Consider the following 25,085-nt stretch of genomic DNA (forward strand, 5'->3'; position numbering starts at 1 on the left):
TCTCTTTTCAACGCACATTCACTTCTTTCTTTATTCACAAACCCTCGAGCACTGTAATCGTTACACAACCAAAAATTACAAAAAAATGTTCTCCGAACGTGCTGCGACCTGATTATTTTATATTATATATATACATGTACACGTACATAGTGAAAAAGAGTGAGAGAGAGTATAAAAAATGATATAAAAGAACGAAACTAACGGAACCAACCCTCCTTTCGTTACGAAGGGTGTGCGAAAAGCGGATAGGACCAGATGACGGTTATCGATTTCGATGTGAACCTAAAAACCATTTCATAAAATAAACTACAATTTCACATACGAATATAAACTCGCATCAAAAATGACTGTTATATAATAAAACAATTTGAATATTTACTTTAAACAATAAAAATATTAATAATTTTATTTATTTTTTAAATAATAATTGCAAACGAAATAAAAAATTACAATTTTATTTAATTTGTCTCATTCAAAGTCATCATGGGCATCTCGTGGCCCGCGGGCCTTGGGTTTGACAAGCCTACTTTATAAAAGTAACGAAAAAATTATTATTAGTTTGTAAACAAAAATTTGTCAATTTGAAATCATTAAATTTTTTAGTGAAAAATTTACGTTGAGAAAAAACAATTTAGAATATTTTTTTTAAATAAATAAATTTAATTTAATAATGAAATGTATAATAAATAATAATAGGTCAATTTATTTATGCATTTTTCACCTGCTTTAATAAAGAACATCAATTTTAAATAATTGCTTCGAATTCAATCAGTTTCAATCTTATTTTTTTTTGTTGTTGTTGTATTATTCAATTTCCTTTGATAATCAATTAATTTGTTTTATATTTTTCTTATTTTATTATTTGCTTTAATCAATTACAATCAATTTACATGATCGTTTTACTTCGATTATAAATGTAGTCAATAAAAATTTAAATGTTATGAGTTATACGCTGTAAAGGTACTTTTATTGTGTAATAAAAAGGAGTGTTCGAGCAACTGGAATGCTTTAATTTATCGTATTTTCAACTAAACGTGAAACGTTTACTATAATAGTTATTTATTAGATTTTCTACTACAAACAAATCATATAATATTCATAATAAATTAGTTAACAAATCACAATTTTTATTGTATAATAAAATTGTTTATTTATATAATTAACTATGTTATGATGTATTAATATGGTTGCAGTTATTTAATTGTAGATTATCAAACAAATCCCAATTATAAAACTCAATTTTAACAATAAATTATTTAAAAAAATATCTTTTTTTTTAAATTATATTATATAATTATTTATATCTAAATACTAATTGTGACTATGATGTATTAGTGTATTAACATTGTTGCGGTTAGTTAGCTGTTGAATACGCGCTGTTNGTATCGCCACCAAACTTTACACCTCATAGTTTGCGGCTATTGTTAAGTATTATATAAACAAAAGCTTAGTTATTCTCTAAGTTTCTATGAAAGTATTCAAATTATTTCTTAATTAATTGAGTTAATAACTTTATTTTATTGATTGTTTTACTAAGTGAAGATCAAATGTTTGGCAGAATTACCAAGTACAATGAAATATGACGCATCACTACCTCATTTACGTCATATACGTCATTTATGTCATATACGTCATTTATGAAATTTATGTCATTTACGTCATTTATGTCATTTACGTCAATTATGACAGTAATTTTTTACTCAAATAAGATATAATGTGAACGCAGACTTATGTTAAAAATTGATCAATATGTTTACACCATTTTTTTTGTTCATTAATATGAAATGAAAATATTCAACAAAACTTAACATTTTGCTTTTATTAATGATTGAATAATTTCATGTTAGTTTCATCGCTTCACTAACATTAAACATCTCGGTTAAAATTTATGTAAACGTGGCATTGTTAAACTCGCCGCGCGCCGCTTGCTTTCACATAAATAAGAATTGACAAATAGCTTAAGTTACTTATCGTTACATAACGCAATTAATTGATGATAAACGAGTCGATGGTTTCTTGTAATTTACTTCAACATTAAGTTTTTCTACGTGAATCGATTGAAAAAAAATAGCTTAAGTCACTTATCTTTACATAATACATTACATTTTGACAAATAGCTTAAGTTATGTAACTCAATTAATAGATGATAAACGAGTTGATTATTTTCACCTACTTTTATCTTTTTTTTATGACGTTTAATTTTTCTAAATATTGTTACCTAATTGATGAATTCTTGGGTTTTATTGCTATTTTGTAACGGTTTCAAATATGCAGACGTATTGTTTGCGTTTTTTTTGTTTTCTTGTGCATCGATCGAACGAAATCACCATTTAGCGAGGAATTAATTAATAACGGATGGAATCGTCGATCGTAATTTAAATCAATCCGATGTGATTTGACGTTGAGTGCGACCTCATGACTTGATGAATGACTGAGGGGGAAGCCCCGAACGCGATTCCAATTCCACCGCCGCTCGCAATCAGCAGCCGCCGCCGCCCCCAAGCCTGAACTTATTAATAATTACACAATTTTGCAACAGTTTCCTCTTGTATGTACGAACCATCTAAATGCAGAATGTTAATAATTGTTTCTCCTGCAGAAAATTTTCAGAATTTCATTTCTTGTCTACTCAGAAAATACTCTCAAATGTTAATAATTAGATCATTTTCCGGATGGGAAACTCATAAATCAAAGATTTTCACAATTATTTTTTTTTGTCCACTGTTGACAAAAAAACTTTTTCTTCCTTCTTTATTGCTCAAAAATTTTCAGTACTTGCAAATGTTAATAATAGTTCCAACTTTAAACGATTTTCCGGATTGGAAACTAATAAATCAAAGATTTTCCTAAAATATGTTTTGTCCAATATGAAAAAAAAACGGACGTAACTAAAAGAAAAATACTTTCTCTTCCTTGTTTTTTTATTAAAAAAATTTCGGTACTTGAAAATGTTAATAATTGTTCCAACTTTAAACGATTTTCCGGATTGAAAACACATAAATCAAAGATTTTCACTAATTTTTTTTTGTCCACTGTGGACAAAAAAAAGGACGTACCTAGAAGAAACAAACTTTCTCTTCCTTTTTTTTGCTGAATGTGTTTCGGTCGTACAGAAAAAAAAATGTGACATAATAAACGTCATTGTGTAGCAAGGACAATGCTGTGACTTTTTTTTGTCCTTGCAGTTTTTATGCGTGCATCTCTCCGTTAGTATTTTTTTTTGCTCGTCTGCCGTTGTTGTCAGTTCATTGTGAGGGTTGCGGTTGTTTCGTTTGCGAAATGGAAATGAGGAAAAGTGAAATTGATAAAGTGCGACTCTCGGAATGCCCGAGGTCATAATTCAAGCGCATTAACAAAGCTCATCGTTTTGTTATTCATTTAACTTTAGTTCTTGTTTTTTTTTCTACATTTATGTGACACTGTTTCGTCGGCAATTTATTGCAATCATAATTTCTACAACACAACTCCATCTATGAACAGCAACAAAACTATAATAAAAATATATAAATTTATATACAAAGGGGACAATTCACATGCGATTAAAATTATTTCGTTGTTACAACTTGAGTTTTTTTTTTAAACGAAATATTTTCATACAGTTTTTTTCCTGCGTGTTATTAATATTATCGCGGTTCATGATATTTCGTTTTTTTTTTGTGTGAATGCTTTCCCTCTCTCTCGTTTGTGAACTGTAGGACTCCACTCCTCTCGCTCAGGAAACTATAAATATGCCAGCGAATATTTATTTCACGGGAAGGGATTTCATGTCAATTTTTGTAAACGATATATGGTGTAAATCATGAACGGAATGCCAGAGAGGCGTGAGGAAATCGTAAATCCGCGATGTGCACATTTATGCACATGCATTTTATGTGGTCCACGTCGTCTACTGAAAATAATAATTTCTAAACAAAAAAAAATGAAAATATAAATTTGGACAAAAAAAATTCAATGATCAAAAAAAATAATGAAAATCACGAATTTACTGTTCATTTTTAGAATTGTCCAATGTTTCAGTTATTATTACGAAAATATCTCGTTTTACGAATTTATACTGCTTTCACGTTATTCTGATAAAGAAAAATAAGTTTCCAAAAAATATTTATTTTGAAAAATTGCTGACAAATTACTTGTCAAGTAACGTGTAGTTATATTCAGTAAATTGGTATTTAGATTTCAAAATCAATAATAGCCATGACATAGTAATATTTGTTATAATTAGACGATTGCGCAAATAATTTGTGCAAATATTTCGGCAAATTAATGCGTTTTTGTAGATTGTGTGTGAAACGCGGCACTTTGTCAAATATTATGTAGTTATATTCAATAAATTAATATTAGAGAAAATGTACTAAAAACAATACGGAGCCACTTGACAAATAACTTGTCAAGTAACGTTCTTTCAATTTTTTTTATAATAAAAAAAATTCAAAGTCTATAATACTCAAGACATATTTGTTAGATCTAATTAGGCGATTACGCATACAATTTGTGCAAATATTTCTACATATTAATGACTGTAACTTGCAACGTGACAAGTAACTTTTCAAGTACTTAGATGATTGCCCAAACAATTTGTGCAAATACTTCTATACATTAATGACTGTACTTGCAACGTGATAAATAACTTTTCAAGTAATTAGATGATTGCACAAATAATTTGTGCAAATTCTTCAACAAATCAATGGGTTTATATAGACTATGCGTGCAACAAGGCACTTGATAAGTAACTTTGTCAAGTAATACGCAGTTATATTCAACAAATTAATATTAAACAAAATGTACTAAAAACAACATGGAGCCACTTGACAAATAACTTCTCAAGTAACGTGTAGTTATATTCGATAAATTGATATTAAAGTTCTTTCAATTCTTTAATAATAAAAAAAAACAAAGTCAATAATATTCATGACATATGATGTTAGACCTAATTAGACGCTTGCGCAAACAATGTGTGCAAATACTTTTAGAAATTAATGACTGTGCTTGCAACGTGACAAGTAACAATTAATTAAACAAAATGTATTAAAAACAAAAAAAATAAACAGAACCACTTGACAAATAACTTGTCAAGTAACGTATAGTTATATTCAAAAAATGGTATTTAAGTTCTTTCAATTTCTTAATAATAAAACATTTCAAAATCACTAATATCCATGACATAGCTAAATTTGTTATACCTAATTGGACGATTGCGTAAACAATTTGTGCAAATACTTCGACAAATTAATGCGTTTATGTAGACTGTGCTTGGAACGCGACAAATACACGTTACAAGTAAATTAATATTAAACAAAATGTACTAAAAACAAAAAACTTAAACGGAACCACTTGACAAGTAACTTGTCAAGTAACGTGTTGTTATATTTAGTAAATTGATATAAAAAGAAATAAGAACAACAAGAAAAAAAAATGAACCGGAACCAGTAAATAACGAATCGGTTCTCGTGTTATCCTATAACTTGACAGCTGTCATCCGGTAACTGATACTTTTGCGCGACCATAAATTAGCACCGCCTGAGAGCTCAAGACATCGGACAGAGCTGTTGAAATTTTTATTATTTACCAACAATGTCGCGCGCCATAAATCAATCAGCGCTCGTTATTGGAATTTTATGCAAATGGCTTTTAATTACGAAGCGCGTCCACCTCTCGAAAACCGTACATATTCAAAACGATACACAGGAATGCCGACGTCATTCCCATTACAAAACGTACGCGTAGATTTTTTAAGCGTTCAGGAATTCAATGAAAAACACAAATCAATTTGCGCAAATTGCGTTAAAAAAATAATAATACGATACAAATGACCGTTCTCGTGGCACGCTACGATTAATTTTCTATAAATATTAATAATTGCAGTATCCATATTTTTATTATTTTCTATTTCTTCAGTTTGAATTTATTTATAGCCGAGCGCAAATTGTGGTGCAATTTGCGCTCGGTAATTTGCCGGCATTAAAAGGCGGGATAATGGTGTGTAATTTTATTTTGCGGGCGGAAACAAATCGAGTAACAAAAAAAAATAAACTAAATAAAAATAAACAAATCGATTACGTGGTTGCATCTATTCATTTGTTTCTGTCTTTTTTTTTTGCGCGTTTGTTTTTTTTTTCGGTTTGTTGTTTCGAGCGGTTTTAGGGGGTGGGCGCTGTCGGGGCGGCCATTTTGATTAATAGCGGCCATCATTCGACGGTGAAATTTTCAACCCCCTTTTCGAAACGCCCCATCCCCCCACGCTGGTACGAGCGGACAACAACGAAAAAAAAAAATATAATACAACGGAACCATGCAACGTACAACATGGTGCCAACCTTGATCCAGTTTTACGGAACCTTCACTGCCATCTATAGGTAATTCCTTGACCTCGAGGCCTGCTCAAGTTTAATAGTTTATGACTTTACAACTAGATGGAACGCGCAGCTGACGTGTTTTATTTTGAATTTACGTAACATGATTTATACTTCACCAGATATACACCGGTTTGTGTATCTGGATGCGTTTTTTTTCTGGTTACGTGTAAATGAAATGTCGCTTCTGTTTTAACGGAAAACGGAAGTGGGACAGCAGCTTTTATCGACTTCCGGTCGCAGATTGTTTCTGCGCGATTAAAATCCCCGTAAATATCAGCCTCCCCTTCGGGCGTTCGCATTTTCATGAAGTTTTGCATATCGATTGGCGCCGGTCCGTGGGGGTGTGTGATGAATTGTTTTCATCATGTGCGATTACGGCTGATTTCAATTGCGTTTTCAACGCCACTAAATCACCACGCGCGTCGCGCTATATCAAAGCCCGATAAAAGCGAATCGGTTCACGACTCAACTAAAGCCGGAAATAATGGGGATGAAAAAAAAAATAAACGGAACTACTACTATACCGGCCTACGGTAGCTTTCCGTCACTCACCGGGGATGTCGCTCACGTCGCCCTCCGTTCATTCCCGCTTAAATTCAAAACGAAGGGGGTTGAGAATGAAACAAACAGAAAAAAAAAATAGGTGAAAGGGAAAAACGGTGTATTGATTGAAGCAGGCCTAGCTTATGCGTGGGGTTTGGCGCAGCTGGGGGGTTGGAAACAGAGGGAAAAAAATAAAACGAAAGTCGGTATTAATCAATTTCCATCCCCAAATGGAACTGGTGTAATCTCGAGCGGATAGAGGAGGCCCCACGTTGTATTCGTGAATATTAATTGGGGCTCTAAGAGGGGGGTTTTGCGCTCCGACCGCGACATTTACACCTCATGCATTAATGTCTGGTACCGGGGGGGTGGGTGGATGGTTGGCGGAGAATTTCGGCGGGGGCGGCGGCGCCTGATGCGCCCCTGGGTCTCGGAGTTCTTTGATTAAATTAAAAGTTGGACCCCGCAGCGACCCCCCATTTACATGCAAATCTCATTAAGGCATTTACCCAATTACAACTTGTCCCTCTCTCAACCCTCGACTTTCACCCTTTCAAAAACAAAAAACAAACAAACTGGCTAAACAACAACGAAAACAACTTACAAAATAAAACAACTCTTGCGAACGAAACAAAAAACAACAATCCGAGTAAATTTTTGCGCCACGAATTGAAAATCATGAATATTTAAAGTATCCACTTTTTAATTTCCATTTATAGAGGGGGCCGTTCATCATTTCGACCGCGACTATAAATCTCGGCGGAAAATAAAAGGGTTTCTTTCCTTCCTTTTTTTTTACTCTTTCTCTACTTCTTCGTTTCTGTTCTCTTCTGTTTCTTTTTTTTGTCTCTCTCTTTCACGTTGGAGTAGAAAGAGTAGATCAAAACACGTAGGGTGGGATGAGCAAAAAGTGTGTCGCGCTGAGAGATGGCAGAAGCGCGGAGGCGGTTGCGGCCTGGATCTGCGGCGGTGGCGGCGACGTCGGAGGCGGCGGTGGCGGCTCAGGCCAAGGCGTCGCGATGGCTGGCTGCGGCTAACGAATTGCATGTGTGCGGAACCTTTCAGCTTGACAAATCGCGTGTCACGGAGATTCGAACCCCGCACTCTTGGTCGCAATTAGTCTCTCCCTCTCTTTCTCTTTTAAAAGACGAAACAACATGAAAAAAAAATATAAAAGAAAAGAGAAGAAGTAGTAGTAGAAGAAGAAAAACAAAACAAAGAGAGCGGGAGTAGTAATGAAAGAGAACAAAAACGAAACGAGAAGAAACACAAAACACCGACAACGAGAGACGAAAAAAATATAGAGCGGAAAACCTTTGAAGACGTTAACTTACGTAACATATTATACATCCATATTATATAACAAATATTATATACTTAGCATTAGAACTACCAATACAAATGATCTACCCGTGTAATATATACACGGTAATAAATTCAATGAATTTTGAACTACTAATCATGTCATTTTTCATATGTACTACTTGCCAAGTAATTTCTATTGGTAATTTACAAAAAAAAACTAGGATAATCATGGAATTAATCTAAATGTTCTTGTGTTTATATGAATTACTAAATTAATCGATTGAGGTTTAATGTTTGATACTTACCAAGTAATAAATGAATTCTGTAAGATATATATTTTTGACATTTGATGATACTTATCAAGTAACTTTAAGTATAGTAAAAACTAGGATAGTCATGGAATCAATGTAATTTTACTTAAGTTCAGTTAATTCTTTAAAATATTGTATAAATTAATAAGTTCATTTAAAGCTACTGATTAAAGTTATATATTTGTTGACACTTGACTTAAGTACTTATAGAAAATTTGACGTTCGCTGTTTTCTTGTTTGGTTTTAGGTTATAATTATTTGACATTTGATGATAATTGTCAAGTAACTTATTTTAGTACTTTAGAAACAAAGTAGTTATTTAATCAAAGTGTTTTACATAATTTAGTTAACTACAGTTCTTTAAGTATTAAACTACTAAATAAATTTTGAAATAGTGTTTAAATTATTATATAAACTCATTCGTAGTTAAAACATAAATAAAACTATTAATTCCGTATACATTACATTAAATAATCATAAAAACATAAATTATTTCATGAAATTTTATATTTGCTAAAACCATTATTTTTTTTAATTTTATTGATTCTATCATTTTCATATAATTATTTAACTTGTTTGTGGTATAAGATACTAATCACTACAAGTATTTTCTTTCGGTTAATTCTCTTTGATGGTATTTACGTTACGCAGAATGCGTAAAGATTATTTTTCTTTTTTGAAATTTACAAATTCCTTCTCGTTACATTCGACGCTCTTCAAATTCCGTTTTAATCTAAGCTTAAGAATCAAATGATAATTCCGCAAATTATAATTTTAATTGTATACATAATGTTGTTGGAATAAAACAATCATATTTATTGATATTCTGTAGAAAATTTCTAAAGTATATTTAGTATATCTTCAATATTTGCATAGTAAAATTGTAAAATTATGCGACAGATAAACTAGAAAATAATTAACAAATATATTTATTGAATTTTATAAATTATAGATTAAGAAAACGTGAAACCTAGTTTTTATTAAAATTTAATTCTATTTAATGAAAAAGTATGACTTTTTAAGATTTACTTACAAGTATAGGTATTATAATGACATTTACTCTTTGGAATTACTTAAATTGTTGAAGAAATAAATTTACAAAGTTTTTGGCGTTTGCGGTTTTCTTGTTTGTTTTCGTTCGAAGACGAAAATAAAAGTATGAAATTGTTGATGGATGAGTGTGGGTTTGAAGACGTTACGGACTGCGTGTGGGGTAGCTCAGACTTTCCGGTTTTTGGGTGGAAATGCCTTTAACTAGATGCAAGTGTCGCATTCCGCGGACACGTGTGTATATGATGCGTGGAAGCTAAATGACGGACTGTCTGTCTCGGTTTACATGTGTCACTCATTTCATGTAAATTCCATAACCTTACTCAGTGAGGTTTTGGCAACGCGACGATCGGGGTTCTTTTCACATTTCATAAACGACATCCTTTTGTTGCAGGGCGATTTCGGATTATCCACCCAGCAGCTAGCAGCAGCATCAGCAGCAGGACAACAACAACAACTCTGATCAAATTGGACCAGATAGAAAAAAACAAACAAACAAACAAAGTAAACAAAGAACTACAGAGGATTACATTGAGTTGAGAAGGTCCAGTTTTTTTTACATATAATTTGTTTAAGTGCGGATTTGGTACGAGGAATATAGTTTCGTAGTTGCGATGATTATAAGATTAAGTGCTGTGGAAATAGTTTTTTGAAGGAAAAAATTGTGATCTGGTTTTTAATTTAAAACAAAGAAATTTAATATATATAAATAATTTTTGTTCGGTTTTGCTGAATTTTGGCGAAAGTTTTTATATAATTTTGGGGGTAAATCCAAAGTTCAGTTCGTACATCATTTTTTTTTTCGTCGAAGTCCTTGATTTCGATTGGTGTGAGTGTGTGTGGTTTCTGTGATCTCTAAAACAAATGGAAATGAGTTCGTATTTCGCTAACTCTTATATGCCGGATATGCGGAACGGCGGAGTCGTCTCCGCCGAGCATCCGCACCAGCATCAGCACTACGGTGCCGCTGTGCAGGTGCCGCAAGGTGGAGGTGCCGTGCAGAGTGATCCCAACAGCTGCGGTGGTGATCCCTCGGTGGTGGGGCTTCGGCAAGGAATACCTCCGCATCATTATGGTGGACCTCCGGCCGCTGGACAACCTCCTCAGGGTATGCCCTACCCCAGGTTCCCTCCGTACGATAGGATGGATATCAGGAATGCGGGGTATTACGGAGCGCAGCAACAGCAGATGGATGGAACCCAGGGATACCGACCGGACAGTCCCAGTAATATGCATATGGGTGGTACCGGGGCGCCCAACGGTCATCAAACGCCGGTGGTGTACGCGAGTTGCAAGCTGCAGGCGGCTGCCGTCACCCAAGGTGGAGTCCTCGGCCCCACCGGAAGTCCGCCCCTGGACACGACGCAACCCATGGCCAACCATCACATGGGTCACCACATGCAGGAACAGCACCCGCAGATTCATCAGCAACCTCACCATCAGCAGCAGCAACAACAACAGCAGCAGCAACATATGATGTACGGTGGTCAGCAGGCCGCCAACATGCATCAGCAGCCGCCACTGCCGCAGCAGCAGCAACCCCAGAACCCGCAAACACCAAATAACACGTCCTCTTCGTTACCCAGCCCCCTGTACCCTTGGATGAGGAGTCAGTTCGGTAAGTTTAACAATTGAATACTATCCCTCACCACCTGGTGTCGCCTCTATTATCATACATATATACGTACTTTTGCGCAACCCAAGGAATTGAAGATTTATGGCCGACAGTAAAGATTGCACAATGCGCCCTTTTGGACAGCTCAATTCCCTTCCGAGAACATTCCGAAATTACCAAACCTAATCAACAAAACTTAAAAGCGACTACCTTCGAACCTCTCAACGTTCCGATAATCATGATTTATTGCCACCATTTCACTTTACACAAAAATCTACCTATAGAATATAAAGAACAATTCAACAACAATCTTTTAGTTAAAAGTATATCAATAAAATCCATTTTACCACATTTCTTTCAAAAGTCATCAAGTTCATATTATAGTTTACTAACATAATTATTTATTGATTGATAAATAACATAATTTAACAATGGAATCGATTCAATTCTACGAAATTAAAATGCATTCAATATTTGGATTAAAACTACGCACATTTACCAAACTAATAAAAACAACAATAAAAATATGTAGTAGACACTTGTTGCAGACTGATAATGAAACTAGAACACAACAAAAAATATGCAGACGACTGGGAATGCACGTCTTTTTTGTTAAATTCATGCAGACTTAGACAGTTTTTTTCTTAGAGGCTTATAAAAATTTCAACGTTTTTATCAATTTTACTACGAATTTTGATCTCATGTTTTGTTTTTAATAGACAAAGAATATCAGCAATGAATCAGGAATAAAGTAATGTGTTTATGTTAGGCAAAAATTAATACATACAAAATTACATTTGTAAAATTGCTACAAATTCGAAATCAATTAGCAATTAACAATAAAGAATTTATATAGATATTTCATATGTATGAAAATCTAAGTTAATTTTTATTTTAAAGAATTTTTCTAAATTTCTAATTTTTTTGTTAATTTATTAAATTTCTAAAAAGATAAAGATAAGTTGTTACATCAGCTGCTGCGGCATGTTAAAAATTCTGTGTGTTTTTGTTGTTGTTTTTTTTTGTGTGTGTCTTTAAAACTTGGATGATTTATAATGGCCGAAAGGAAATGCGTTTTGGAGGTGGGTTAAGCTAAGCTTCTCGATGCCATTAAATGAGAGCGAAAGACGATACGCCGCAAACGCATACGTCCACCATTGCTATTCTCGGGTATAGAAATTCATTAATCTTGACACCCGTCAAAAAGAATTCTCCATACAGAGAAGAGCCGAAGAGAAAACATGTCAGATACATGAGTAGGCGTATCTACTTTACTTTCCCACGAACACAGATTTTCTAGAATATTTTTTATAATTGTTTAAAAAAAAACAATTGCATTTTTCATATGAAAAAAAACATGAATAATTCTATATAATGTAGTGAATTTGTCAATACTTAAATGCTAAAGACAACAGAAATAATAGACGAAGACAAAATAATTGGAAAAATTGGACACTGAATATAGGAAATTATTTATATCAAAAGATAATAAATTTATTTAAAAGAAAAATCATACGTATTTAATGAAATAATAAATTAATAAAAAAAAGTGTAAATTGTGTAATATAAATGTATCTTAAATAAAGTAATGTTAAAAACTAAATAAATATTTAATGGTAGATGGAAATGAAATGAGGAATGAATATTTTATAAAGATGAATAAATTAATATCTTTGTGAGTACCAAAATGGTAAAGACAACAAAAATATTACCTGAAGACAAAATAATTGTAATAATTGCACACTGAATATTGGAAATTATTTATATCAAAAGATAATAAATTTATTTAAAAGCAAAATCATATACAAAAATCATACGTATTTAATGAAATAATAAATTAATAACAAAAAAAAAGTGTAAATTGTGTAATATAAATGTGTATAAGTAAAGTAATGTTAGAAAGTGAATAAATATTAAATAGTAGACGGAAATGAAATTGAGAATGAAAATTTTATAAAGATGAATGAATTAATATCTAAAGATAACAAAAATATTACCTGAAAACAAAGTAATTGGAAAAATTGGACACTAAAAATTAGATTTTTTTTATATAAAATAAAATTGACTTATTTAAAGAAAAATCATATACAAAAATTATACATATTTAATGAAATAATAAAGTAATTTTATATAGATGAATGTGAACAACAAAATGCTAAAGACAATAAAAGACAAAATAATTTGGAAAAGTGGATACTAAAAATTGTATTTTTTTTACATGTACAAAAAACTATTTAATGGAATCATAAATTCATTAATAAAATGTAAATGACAGAATGAAATGGTAATGTTAAAATGTATGTGTAAAATGTAAATAAATATTAGATGGTAGGTGGAAAACAAATGAGGAATGAAAATGAAATGAGAAATGTGTCATATAGTGTAGTTTAGAAATGAAAATAGTGGACAAGTTGAAATGCAGTTGGAATTTTGAGTTGGCAGAGAGATGCGGTGGAGAGAATGATGCGTTTCGTGCAGTGCTTTAGTATTTAGCAGTTGGCAAGCGATGTTAATGTTACTAAATATGAATGAGATCAGTGCGCTCGACGAGAGAGGAGCGTAAATAATAATATATAACGTTGGAAGCGTGTGCTTCGGATTTGGATGCGATTTGCGGCTGCGGGTCAGGGTCACCGTCGCTGTCGCCTCTCGACAATCCCGACAATCCTGACAACCACCGACACACACATAAACTGTGACAATCGCGTTTTACGATGATCGTTTGCTCGGTTTCGCGGTTCTCGCGCGCAATAAAGCGATTAATGTAATAATAAAGATAGAATTTGCATCTGTTGGCAACCATAAGCACGGTAATAACAATATAACCGCGACGGTATATAGGCTACTTGTTGAGTGCGGCACAATTTATGAAGCAAGATGTGCGGCCCCTGCGATCGTGCAAATCCGACGAACGAGCGGGGCCATTAAATAAGCATTCCGGTGATAAATTGTGACGCGATGAGATTTGATATCGCCGTAAATTATTTAAACTCTCTTTGCACTCACACACACATTCATACATACAAACCCATACATATACACACATACTCATACATGTACATATACACATACATACATAAACACACACGCACGCACACGCCCTTAATAGCGAAAAGAGAAGATTTTTTTTTTATTTCTCTTTCTCTTTCAAAGTAGATATGGATGAAAACCTTTTCCACTAATTAACCCGCATTTTTCCTTCCCTTCTTTTTCTCTATACTTGTTTCTTTTTTCGCTTGGAATTAGAGAAGAACGGATCGGAACCGATTTTTCAGCGGCCGTTTGATGTGGGTCTGACGTTAGATTATGAAGCGTCCTCCATCTTATGTTTTTTCTTCCTCTTCTTCTTTCATCCACATACGCGCTCTTCTTTAATTAGTTCGAAAAAGATAGAAATCGTAAATGTGTGTGAAAGAGAGGAAGAAGGAGAGAAAAAGGAAAGCGAAAAGAATGTTAACCACAAATTAATTTTCTTTTTTCTTACACATCAAAGTAAAAAAAGAGATTTGTGGAAGAAGGTTAAGTAACCGCAATTATTATAATGATCGACAATCGACCATTTTGTTTTTTTCTTTACTTAATGAAACAAATGTGTTGCTTATTATGTGTTATTATTAGACAGTTAAAGGTATTAATCGAATTAGTTTAGAAACGTCAAATTTTTACTTAAATATGTTTAATTAAACATTGAATTAATTAATTAACAAATAATTAAATTATCTTTAGGTATTTAATCAATGGAAAACTATGATATTTAATTAGATAAATTAATTTAACGATTAATTAAAGATTCAAATTAATTTTAATTTCTCAGTTTTCATTTAAAATTTGATCATCGTTTTAGGAAACTATTGATAAATATTAATTGAAAAATGTGTATTTTGAACTATTGATTTGATTTTAGCTTATTTGAACTACTAAAATTTGAACTAAGAGAGTAAATTTTTGTTTTTTTCCTCTGATTTGAAACAGAAAAACGTCTTTAATTTTATTTTTTAATCATTAATTAGTAAAGAAAATTTTCACATCAAAACATTCAAATTACATTTAAGAAGCATCAACTATTTTCTTAATAGCAATAAGCGTTAAATTAGTACTAAATGAAAAAACGACAAAATGTTGTCAATGAAAATGTTTAAAGATTAAGTAAACTTTACAAAAAATGCAATAATTATGTCTACATACTTTATTGTGTTTTAAAAGTACTTGAAAAATTCTTTGTTATTTAAAGAAATTGATTTTTTTAGTCAGCAAATACTTCAAATAATTACAGCATTTAGCAAGTTTTTTTTTATATAAAATAATTATTTTATATAAATTATTATAAATAAAAAAAAAATTTGATTGATTGTGAACATTTAAAAATAAAGACAGATTTCATTGATGCCGCTTTTTTTAATTATATTTACTATATGATATTTGACAAGTTTATGATAGTACTATATAAATTACTTGGCAAGTAATGCGTAAAAAGTGAGGCTTTATTTAAAAACCAAGTGATTACAAAGCAAAGCAAAAAAAAGTAGTACACATCTCATCTGGTTTTATATCGTCTAATTAAGGATGTGTTTCTCGAGCACAGTTTTCTGTGTGTTTTCGGGTTGATGAACGCGCCGCAACCCCGGACAAGACGTGTAATTATTTCCAGACCCGGAGCCCGTGTTCAGAGGTTTGATTTATTCCTGCACAGACGTGAGCCCTGATTAGTTCGATGCTTCTTTAATTAACGTCGTGCCCCCCTTTTCTCTTCTCATCTCACATCTCTTCTCATCTCTCCCCTTTTTTTTATCTGAATATAATAAGCCCGTGTGGGCAGAACCATCCATCGATCCATCAAAGACCGAATTCCGTGTTCTCCCAGAACGAAACGCAAAGTAAAACAACAACAAAAGTGAATCTCTTTACATACATCGAAGAAATGCAGAATTGGATTTGCATATAGAACAACAAAAAAATAAAGTAGAGACAAGTCGAGCTCGGCCATCTTTCTAATTAAAAAGAGAAATGAGAGAGAGAGTAATCTGTGGAGGAAAAGAAATTTTTTTGTAGGGGAGGTCTCGGTGTTATGTCAGACCCATGTCAGGAGATAAGGCACCGTCAAAAATCGTTGTGCAACGGAACGCCGAGAGACAGCGGCGTTTCGGAATCTCAGATAAAACAAATTCTTCGATAATTAGGCTCTCCGCATCGAAAGGAGCGAAAGTCGAGTTTCTTTTTTGGTTATTGTTGTTTGTTGGTATGGTGGAATGTCGGGATTTGAATACTTTTTTTTATTCTCTGGTTGGTTTCGATGCGTGGATTTCGAATCATGTGGAAAATTATAATTGTCCAATTGGTATTTTACATTGAAGATACAGTTACAATGTATCTTCAACATTGACAGTAAGATATAGTAATAGTTACTGATGAAGACGAATGAAAAAATTTCGATTATTTAGATGATGTAACCAGTTATAATGGTCTAATCCAGGGGTGGGCATATACGGCTATATAAGAAAACCGAAATGCGGCTCATCATGCGTTTTCATCCTTGCTCTAATAAAATGATTAATTCTTAATATCTCTTTATTAGTATAAATTACAATAGCCAAGTATTATATTTAATTGTCAATTTACTTGACATTTCATTGTTATGTCAGTTTATTTGACATTTATATTGTAATTGTCAATTTTGACGTTTAGTAGTTCAAATGTCTATTACAGTAGAGCAAATGAAGCTGGTGTTTTTGACAGTTCTTAGACATTATAAATGTTATCAAATGTCATATTCTAATAAGATGTTGGTTTGGAACTAATTTTACAACTATAATTATTGAAATACACTGTTTTTATAAGAAAAATAATTATAACTCTTTTTGTAATTTGTGTTAGATAATCAAGTATTAATTGACATTGAAACATAAAAGGTTATACCAACTTTAGAATGACAAAAAAAGGGAGTAGTAGTTCAATTATACATAGAACTAAATTAGTTAATAGTTCATAATGTATTTGATTAATCGTATAGTTTAAATAAGTAATAAAGATAATTGTTTCACTATAAATTCATACAGTTACATAAATTGAAAATAGAAGAAGAAATGTAATGATCTTAAGAAGTTTTGTAAAATGAGTACTAATTATGAATGTTCACAACAAATTGTGACTAATTTAATTAGAGTAAAGAATTAAGTGAAAAGTAAATGTGATTATTTAAAATTGAAAAAAAAGATTAGTAGTTCAAATTAACAGTTAAAAATTATGTAGTTATGAACTACTTTAACTGAAGAGATATGAAAAGACATTTACAGTAATTTCATTAAAATTGAAGATTTGATAGTTAAACTTGTAGAACGTTGTAAAGTTACTTATTAACTTGTTTTTTAAGAAGGATTTGAAGATGTATTAATGATGAATAAAAAAAAGCGAGTTCTTATTGTAATCTGAGATTAAGTAATAGTTTAATCTGGTTGCTACCGTTTGAAGGTTAGAAAGTTGAGAATGAGCATGTATTAATGATGATTGGAAGAGGAGAAGTTGTTATTGTAATCCGAGTTGGAAATGAAGAAGTATTAATGATGAAGTATGGTGGCTCCTTCGACTCGGGAATTAATTATTTATGGTGTTGTATTTATGGATGCAGATGAAACGAGTAAACTGAATGAACGAGAGTGAGAGAGAGAGAGTGAGTGAGGGTGCGGCGCTTGCGAGAGGAATAGTAAACAGGAGAGGAAAACGGTGGGCGAACATTGATATAAATAATCCCATTGGTATGGCCGGAGCTAACCTAATTTATTTTACATCTCACGACTCAATCATAGATTACATTCGGTATCGTTCTGGATGAGAATAAAGAAAATGAAATGTGGGTGACTGCCGGCAGCGAATGGATCGTGGAGAGGAGGTGGAGGAAGGTGGAAAGGACGTGGGGTGGTTGGAGCAGGATGAATAGAGAGAGGAAAGAATGCCGAGGAGCGGAGGTTAAAAATTGCCTTTCGGCGTTCAGCCAGCCGTTGCTCTTTCTCCCCACATGTTAGTTTTTTGGACGTCGGCCGTGTTCGTGCCAGAAACGGCCATTCATCTTCGTCAGCCTCCCTTTTCGTCCGCCGCCCTCCTCCACCCCCTTCACCCAAAAAGCACACAGTTTGCGAGAGAGAGAGATGGAAAACCCACCCTTCTTTAGGCAAGCTGCAGCGGCGGAGGAGGAAACAGAGAGGAAAGCATAGAAAATAGAAGAGAAAGACGGACAGAGGAGAATGGAAACAACACAGTACACATTTCGGAATAACGAGCCCGATTGGTCCCTAGATGGGAAAGATGTGAACGGTGGCCTCCCCAGATGATTAATTGAGTGCGGGGGGTGCCTCAGCCTAATTGGCGACGCCTCGGACCACGGCTAATTGGATCAAAAATAATCAAAAGAACACAAAAAAAAAATACGTTTTTTTGTTTTGTTTTTAAAATTACAATGGAGGCCAAAAACCGAAACGAAGTACAAAAAAAAAGAACGTGCTGCAACAGGGAAAGAAATTAAATAATTCTTTTCATGCGTAACGTTATTAAATTATATAACTCGAAGCAATTAATTTGCGAAAGCCGTCTGACCTCATTTCCCTTCATGGAAATTAAATATGAAAAACCTAAATTTCCAACAAAAATTCTCTATACCTTTTTTTCCATCAACTTTCAAGTATTGTGTGTTGCCTAATATCACAGTTCTCATTATATAAAGTTACGTTTCATACTGAATTAATCATTAGTAATCATAATTAATGATCAATATTTGCCTACAATTAATTAACAACTTATTACTCGTACAATTATTGCAATTCTATTAAAAGTCTTAATTAATTAAAAAAAATGCAATTTTTGTTACTTATAAATGTTCTAATAAACTATAAATAAATCTGTTAATATTTCGTGTTTCAAATAATAATTCATCATTAATTGCATTTTATTACTTAATTAGATCTAATTTAATTATTATGAAATAATAATTTTTAGTACTCGTAAATCGACTTTATTTCCAATGTTATTTAAGCTATTTATAATTTATGCAATAACTCAAAACACGTGGGAATGCCGCAGCGGAAATCTGATCTTGAAGCCGAGGAAATTGCTCATTAATGCTAAATAATTATAATAACTCCATTTTATCTCTATTCCAATCGGTCTCGATACTTAATCTTTTTATTAACATAATTAATAATAATTACAGTAACAAAAACAACAATAAAAAAGAAGGAAGGAATTATAATATTAATAATACATTAAAAGAGAAAAAAAAGCAGATGATGAATGTTTCAATGTAGTGGCGATAGATGGCGACGTTATGCACTTTTAGAAGGTTATATAATGCGTATTTTTTTGATCATTTAATTATTTGTGGCTTAATAATTTAATTGCAATAATAAAATAAGCAAATATTGCTTTAGTGTGCATAATATGCAGTGATTCTTATACATTTTTTTAATTGATTTATTTCAAACGAAACAAATGAAAAAAGAAAGAATGTTATCGTTAGATCTTTATTATATTTAAAATTAGCAAATAAATTTAATAATTTGTTAGACAATGATATGATTATGTAATGATATTAAAGATTATGTAATGAAATATTGAACTCGGATATAACGTTACTTTTAGGTTATGACCTCGTGACGATGTGGTGAAATATGAGCATCATTTTAACGTTATTTTACATTATTAAACGAACATTTATCATAATTTATGAATTGTTTTTGTTAGTATAAAATAATCAAATTCTTTAATATTCGTAGTTTCCTCAAAATTTTCATAAATATATTGAAGATTGACCTTTATGAATGGTGAAGTTTTTACATTATTGAAAATTTTTGTTTTGTTGCATACAATATATTTCAACTGAATTTGTATAAGTTTCAATCGTTTTTATTTCAATTAATCAATATATTTTTTTTTGTAGTAAAGTATGAAATATAAATGACTTTTAATAATTCTAAAATAATTTTGGTAATTTCATTAGTATTGATGTTATTACTGATTTCTAGCTATAATAAAGATTTAAATTTATGTAATAATGATAGTAAAATGATCAAATTGGATTAGTTATATAATAAATTTAGTGAAATTTTATAATTGGCATTGTTTTCATATTTATTGATTAAAATTTGTAATGAATGAAATATGTATTATATTTTAACTTTACTATTAATTCATAACAACAAAAACCGGATTTAACTAAATGAAATAATCGTAAAATTTATATGAATTATTATGAATGATGTTTTTTTCTCCAATTTTTCACTATATTTGGCTATAATTCTTTAATTACTATTTGGATTGATCAAAATTTGTAATGAATGCAACATGTATAAAGTTTTAACGTTATTGTTCATTTACACAGACAAATATCAAATGTAACTAAATGCAATAATCGTGAAATAGATTTGAAAGAAATTGAAATTTTCATGACTTAATCATTATGTTATATTGTTCCCAATTATTTATTATTTAATTCTTTACGTTTAATACTTCAATTAAGCAAATTTTGTAATGAGTGAAATTTGTACGTATTGTAAAATTTCTTTGAATAAAATTTGAATAATTATGAAGATTGGTATCATCTTAAGATTTTCCATCGATTTGTTGTATTATTTACATTGTTTAGTACTCGTAATAAATGAAATAAGTATAAAATTTCAACGTTTTTATTGAGAAAAAACAAATTTAATTGAATGGAATGATGACACATTGATGTTATGATTAATTAATACTTAATGGTTTCTTTAAAGAGGATTTGACTGTATATTAAAGTAATTGTTAAATTGATTTGGATTATTAAGTAATGTGGATTATTTGGTACTTTTTAATTGTTGTACTATCACCTATAATTTTCTATGTATTATTAAAATTGTTTAATACTCGTTATTAATGAAATAAGTATAAAATTTCAAAGTTTTTGTTGAGAAAATAATTATTCTTATTGATGACACTTTGATGTTATGATTAATTTAACCAAATACTTAATGGTTTGTTGTAAACGAATTTGACTGTATATTAAAGTAATCGTTGAATGTATTTAAATGATTATGTAATGTGATTGAAAGTGGATTTGGTAATTCCTTAGTTTTTGTTCTTGGGTTGCCCTCTCTGGTCATCATCTTCAGGTTCAGAAGATGGTGGTTTTAGAGAGAGCGGCAAATGTAAGCAACAAAAGACGGAACATATGAGAGAAAAAAAAAAGTAAGAAAAGGAAAGAAACGTGCGAGACAGAGTATATAAATAATTATAGAGATTACCGAGGGAGGCTGTGTATTCCGGAGTGGCCTTGTGACGCCAATCATGGCCTAGGCTCTAGGCGGTCCTCGGGCCCGACGTACATATAATGAGTTTATAAACGGCGCATAAATCATCCATTCCTGAAAACGCAATTAATAGTTTTATCTCTATATCCCCCCGCTCTTAACCATTTCTAATAATCGGACCTTTATTTTTGCAGAGAGGAAACGTGGCAGACAGACGTACACCAGGTACCAAACCCTGGAGCTGGAGAAGGAGTTCCACTTCAATCGGTACTTGACGCGGCGGAGGCGCATCGAGATCGCCCACGCTCTTTGCCTCACCGAAAGGCAGATCAAGATCTGGTTCCAAAACCGTCGCATGAAGTGGAAGAAGGAGAACAAGACCAAAGGAGAGGGCGGCTCGGAGGGCGGCGGCGATGACATCAGCCCCCAAGGATCACCCCAGTGAAACTAAATTAAATAAACTAACTAATAATAAATATATACTTATATATATATACGTACATACATATAAATATACACATATATATAGATAAATATATATATATATGTATATATATATAGATATATACATATAAACTAAACTACTTGGAAGGAAAAGCAAAGAGAAAAAAAATACAGATTAATTATGATATATAAGCTGCACGATTATTTTTCTTTATTTTTTTTTCAAATCGATTAACTACAAGAAGAAATAATAATTAAAACAAATATGTACACTCTCACACACATACGGAGATTAAGCAAAGGAAAAAAAAACAAGAAAATACGTAATAATAATTAAGAACATGATGACGATGAAGACGAAGAAGAAGAAGAAAAACCATTGTACCTAATAACACTTTATAGTCATTTTCTCTCTTTCTCTCTCTCTCTCTCTACCTATCTATATCTATCTCTTAAAACTCTCTAAAAGGAAAAACAAAGAAAAAAAAATAGAGCGCATTTAAATCCGCAAACGAAATCAAAAAAGTTTATTTGCATCATTTACGTGAATTATTGATTAGAAAATGATTGATTGAGCAAAGAAAAAAAATACATAATTTATATTATATATATATAAATATATTACGCAACGGTCATTCAAAGGATGTGTTCCTCCCGTTTTAATTTCTAATTAAACTGAAACCACAATGACCTCTCTTAATTAATTAATTAAATAAACAAAACGAAAAAAAAAAACACGAAAAAATTGTATAAAAAAAAAGGAAGAAAAAAATACGACGATTACTGTATTATATATAATAATGATTTCGAAAATGGAATTAAGAAAAGACAATTATTATTATTGTTATGATGATTTTAATCGCGATCGGCAATTTTTTTTTTCTTTTAAATTAAATTAATTTGATTTTTTTTTAGTTCTTTTGTAAGGATCGAATTATATAAATATATTATATATATATATAGATTTTTTTTTATTTATTGATTTATATTTGTAGATAATTGTTAGTGGCGAGTTTTATTTTTTTTTAACGTAACTTAAAAGAAAAAACAAAAATTTGTATTATATATATATAATAGAAAAGAGGTGATGAAGTACTAAGAATAATAAAAGAAAATGTTTAAAAAAATAAATTGATGCGAGGATTAATTAAAAGTAGGTGTAACAATGGACGAGGTGGGATGGTGATGATATATAATTTTTCGTTTTTCAAATTATTTGAATTTCCCGCGATTTTTGTGTTGTTTTTTTTACTTCTATGAACTATATATACGTAAACGTAAAAGAGGCCAGTGCAATTTTTATTTTATTTTATCTTCTTTCTCCAACTTTTTTTCAATTGAAGTTCACGAACCGTCTGCAAAGTGTAGTAAATTTATTGTTTGTTTTTTTTTTGATATAATTCGAAGAAGTGAATGTAAAAATTGAGAAAATTAAATTAATTTTGCGGATTGTGAATTGAGGACGCATCCACAACACGATTCATCCGAGAGAGACAGGTCAGTGAATTAAATTCCCACACGAAAAAAAAATCTATTTTTTTGTTTGTTTGTGAATAAGCATGAAACAGTTCTGCGCCGCCCTTCTCACCAAATATATTTAAATAATTATTTTTTTTTTCGAATCTCCCGCCCGGGGCGCGAATCCCGACTGCGCACGCCCGAAGCCCCAGATTCCTCCCGCGGCGCAGCGCTTCTGCGCACCTTACTTGTACATTGACGCCATTTTGTTTTTTCTTATTGGTTTTTAAAAACGAAGCCGCAGTTGGAGCGCTTCGCGCCCCCGGCGCCCTAATATATATTGTAGATAAATATAACTTATAATGATATTGTATATTTGTTCTTTTTTTTTATATACATATATATATATACTTGTAATACGGACGAGATTTTTGTGTGTAAATATTTGGGTAATTATTTTATTTTTTATTATATTACAATTTTTGTTTTGAAAACGAATCCGATTGATTATGATGAAAGGATATGAACATATACGATAATATGCACTTTTATGCCAAAGTTAGAGTAATTTTATCCATGTAGGAAACGATACTCGTAATTAATTGTAAAAGTACTAAGAGAGTATATATATATACACAACAGACAATTGGATTATATTGGTTTTCTTGATTTTTTTTTCGAAAAAAATAAATTAAAAAATTGACAAAAAAAAAACTTATAATAATTGAAGGAGAATATTTTGTATACCAAAATATTTTTATTTTGTGAGGCGAATAGTGATATTAATATGAAACGAAATACGTAATTTTTTCGATGTGAAACAGACGTTGCTGCAAAAAGTAAGAGTAAAAGTAAAGCAAACAAACAAAAGTGGTGGAAAACTAATAAATGATTAAGTATACGTTATGATGTAATAATGTTTTTTTCTTCGAAGCCCCGAGGAAAGATTATATTGAATATGAAATGATCTATATATTATATATATTGTTCGAGAATTGCGTCGGGCCCCACGGGTTAATAATTATTTTTTTTGTTAGAAACCCTCGCGAAAGAAAAAAAATATTTATTTTGATTTTTTTATATACACAAGTGTCGAGGGGGACGATGACGAAAAAAAATATGAAAATAACCCGCGCGTCCCGACGCCCACGAAAATAAAGAAAAAAAAATCTTATATAAATTTATATACTTATATATATGAAAAACAAAAAAAAAAGTTGAAAAAACGCAAAAAAAAATTAGGGTTTCTTTTTATTTGTTATTGTTTGTTTTACTTTTTTTTTGGAATTTTTTTTTGGCATGCTGTATATTTGTACCTATATGGATATAAGAATAAACGAGAGGAAAAAAAATGATGAAGATGAAAATAGCGTATAGTTATTTGTGCTGTGGTGTAATATTTTAGTATAGAAACCAGAAGATGATGAGATGAAGTCTTCTTCGTGCGAGAGAGGATGAAGAAGCGAACTTTGTCCCATTTCATATAAATATATATATATATATATTAAAACAAAAAAAAATATATTATACACGTATATTTTGAACTTTCGGTCGATCTATTTATTTTTTATGTTTGTTTTTATTATTTTGTAATTTTTATTATTTTTTTGGGGGGAATTTTTAAATTTATATATTTGTAATATAAATAAAACGAAAAAAATATATTATTATATATATATATTGATATCATTCTTTATTATATAAAAAAAAACATTTGTTTACTTACTTTTTTTATTTTTTT

At 31.2% G+C, this 25,085-nt stretch overlaps 1 protein-coding gene across 2 annotated transcripts in view; it reads left to right on the forward strand.

The window, feature by feature from the left end:
* LOC108559377 (homeotic protein antennapedia-like) overlaps positions 1-21,932 on the forward strand; it is a 62,457-nt gene extending 40,525 nt beyond the window's left edge. For both annotated transcript variants that reach the window (XM_017916635.1, XM_017916636.1), the window contains exons 2-3: positions 9,957-11,180; positions 21,637-21,932. In XM_017916635.1, coding sequence (XP_017772124.1) covers positions 10,427-11,180; positions 21,637-21,887 — 1,005 coding nt within the window. In that variant the 5' untranslated portion in view covers positions 9,957-10,426 and the 3' untranslated portion in view covers positions 21,888-21,932. The remainder of the gene's footprint in view (positions 1-9,956; positions 11,181-21,636) is intronic.
* Positions 21,933-25,085: the final 3,153 nt, after the last annotated feature.

The sequence above is a fragment of the Nicrophorus vespilloides genome, unplaced genomic scaffold (genome assembly GCF_001412225.1).
Source record: "Nicrophorus vespilloides isolate i.1.1-1 unplaced genomic scaffold, Nicve_v1.0, whole genome shotgun sequence".
In the NCBI taxonomy this organism is placed as follows: Eukaryota; Metazoa; Arthropoda; class Insecta; order Coleoptera; family Silphidae; genus Nicrophorus; species Nicrophorus vespilloides.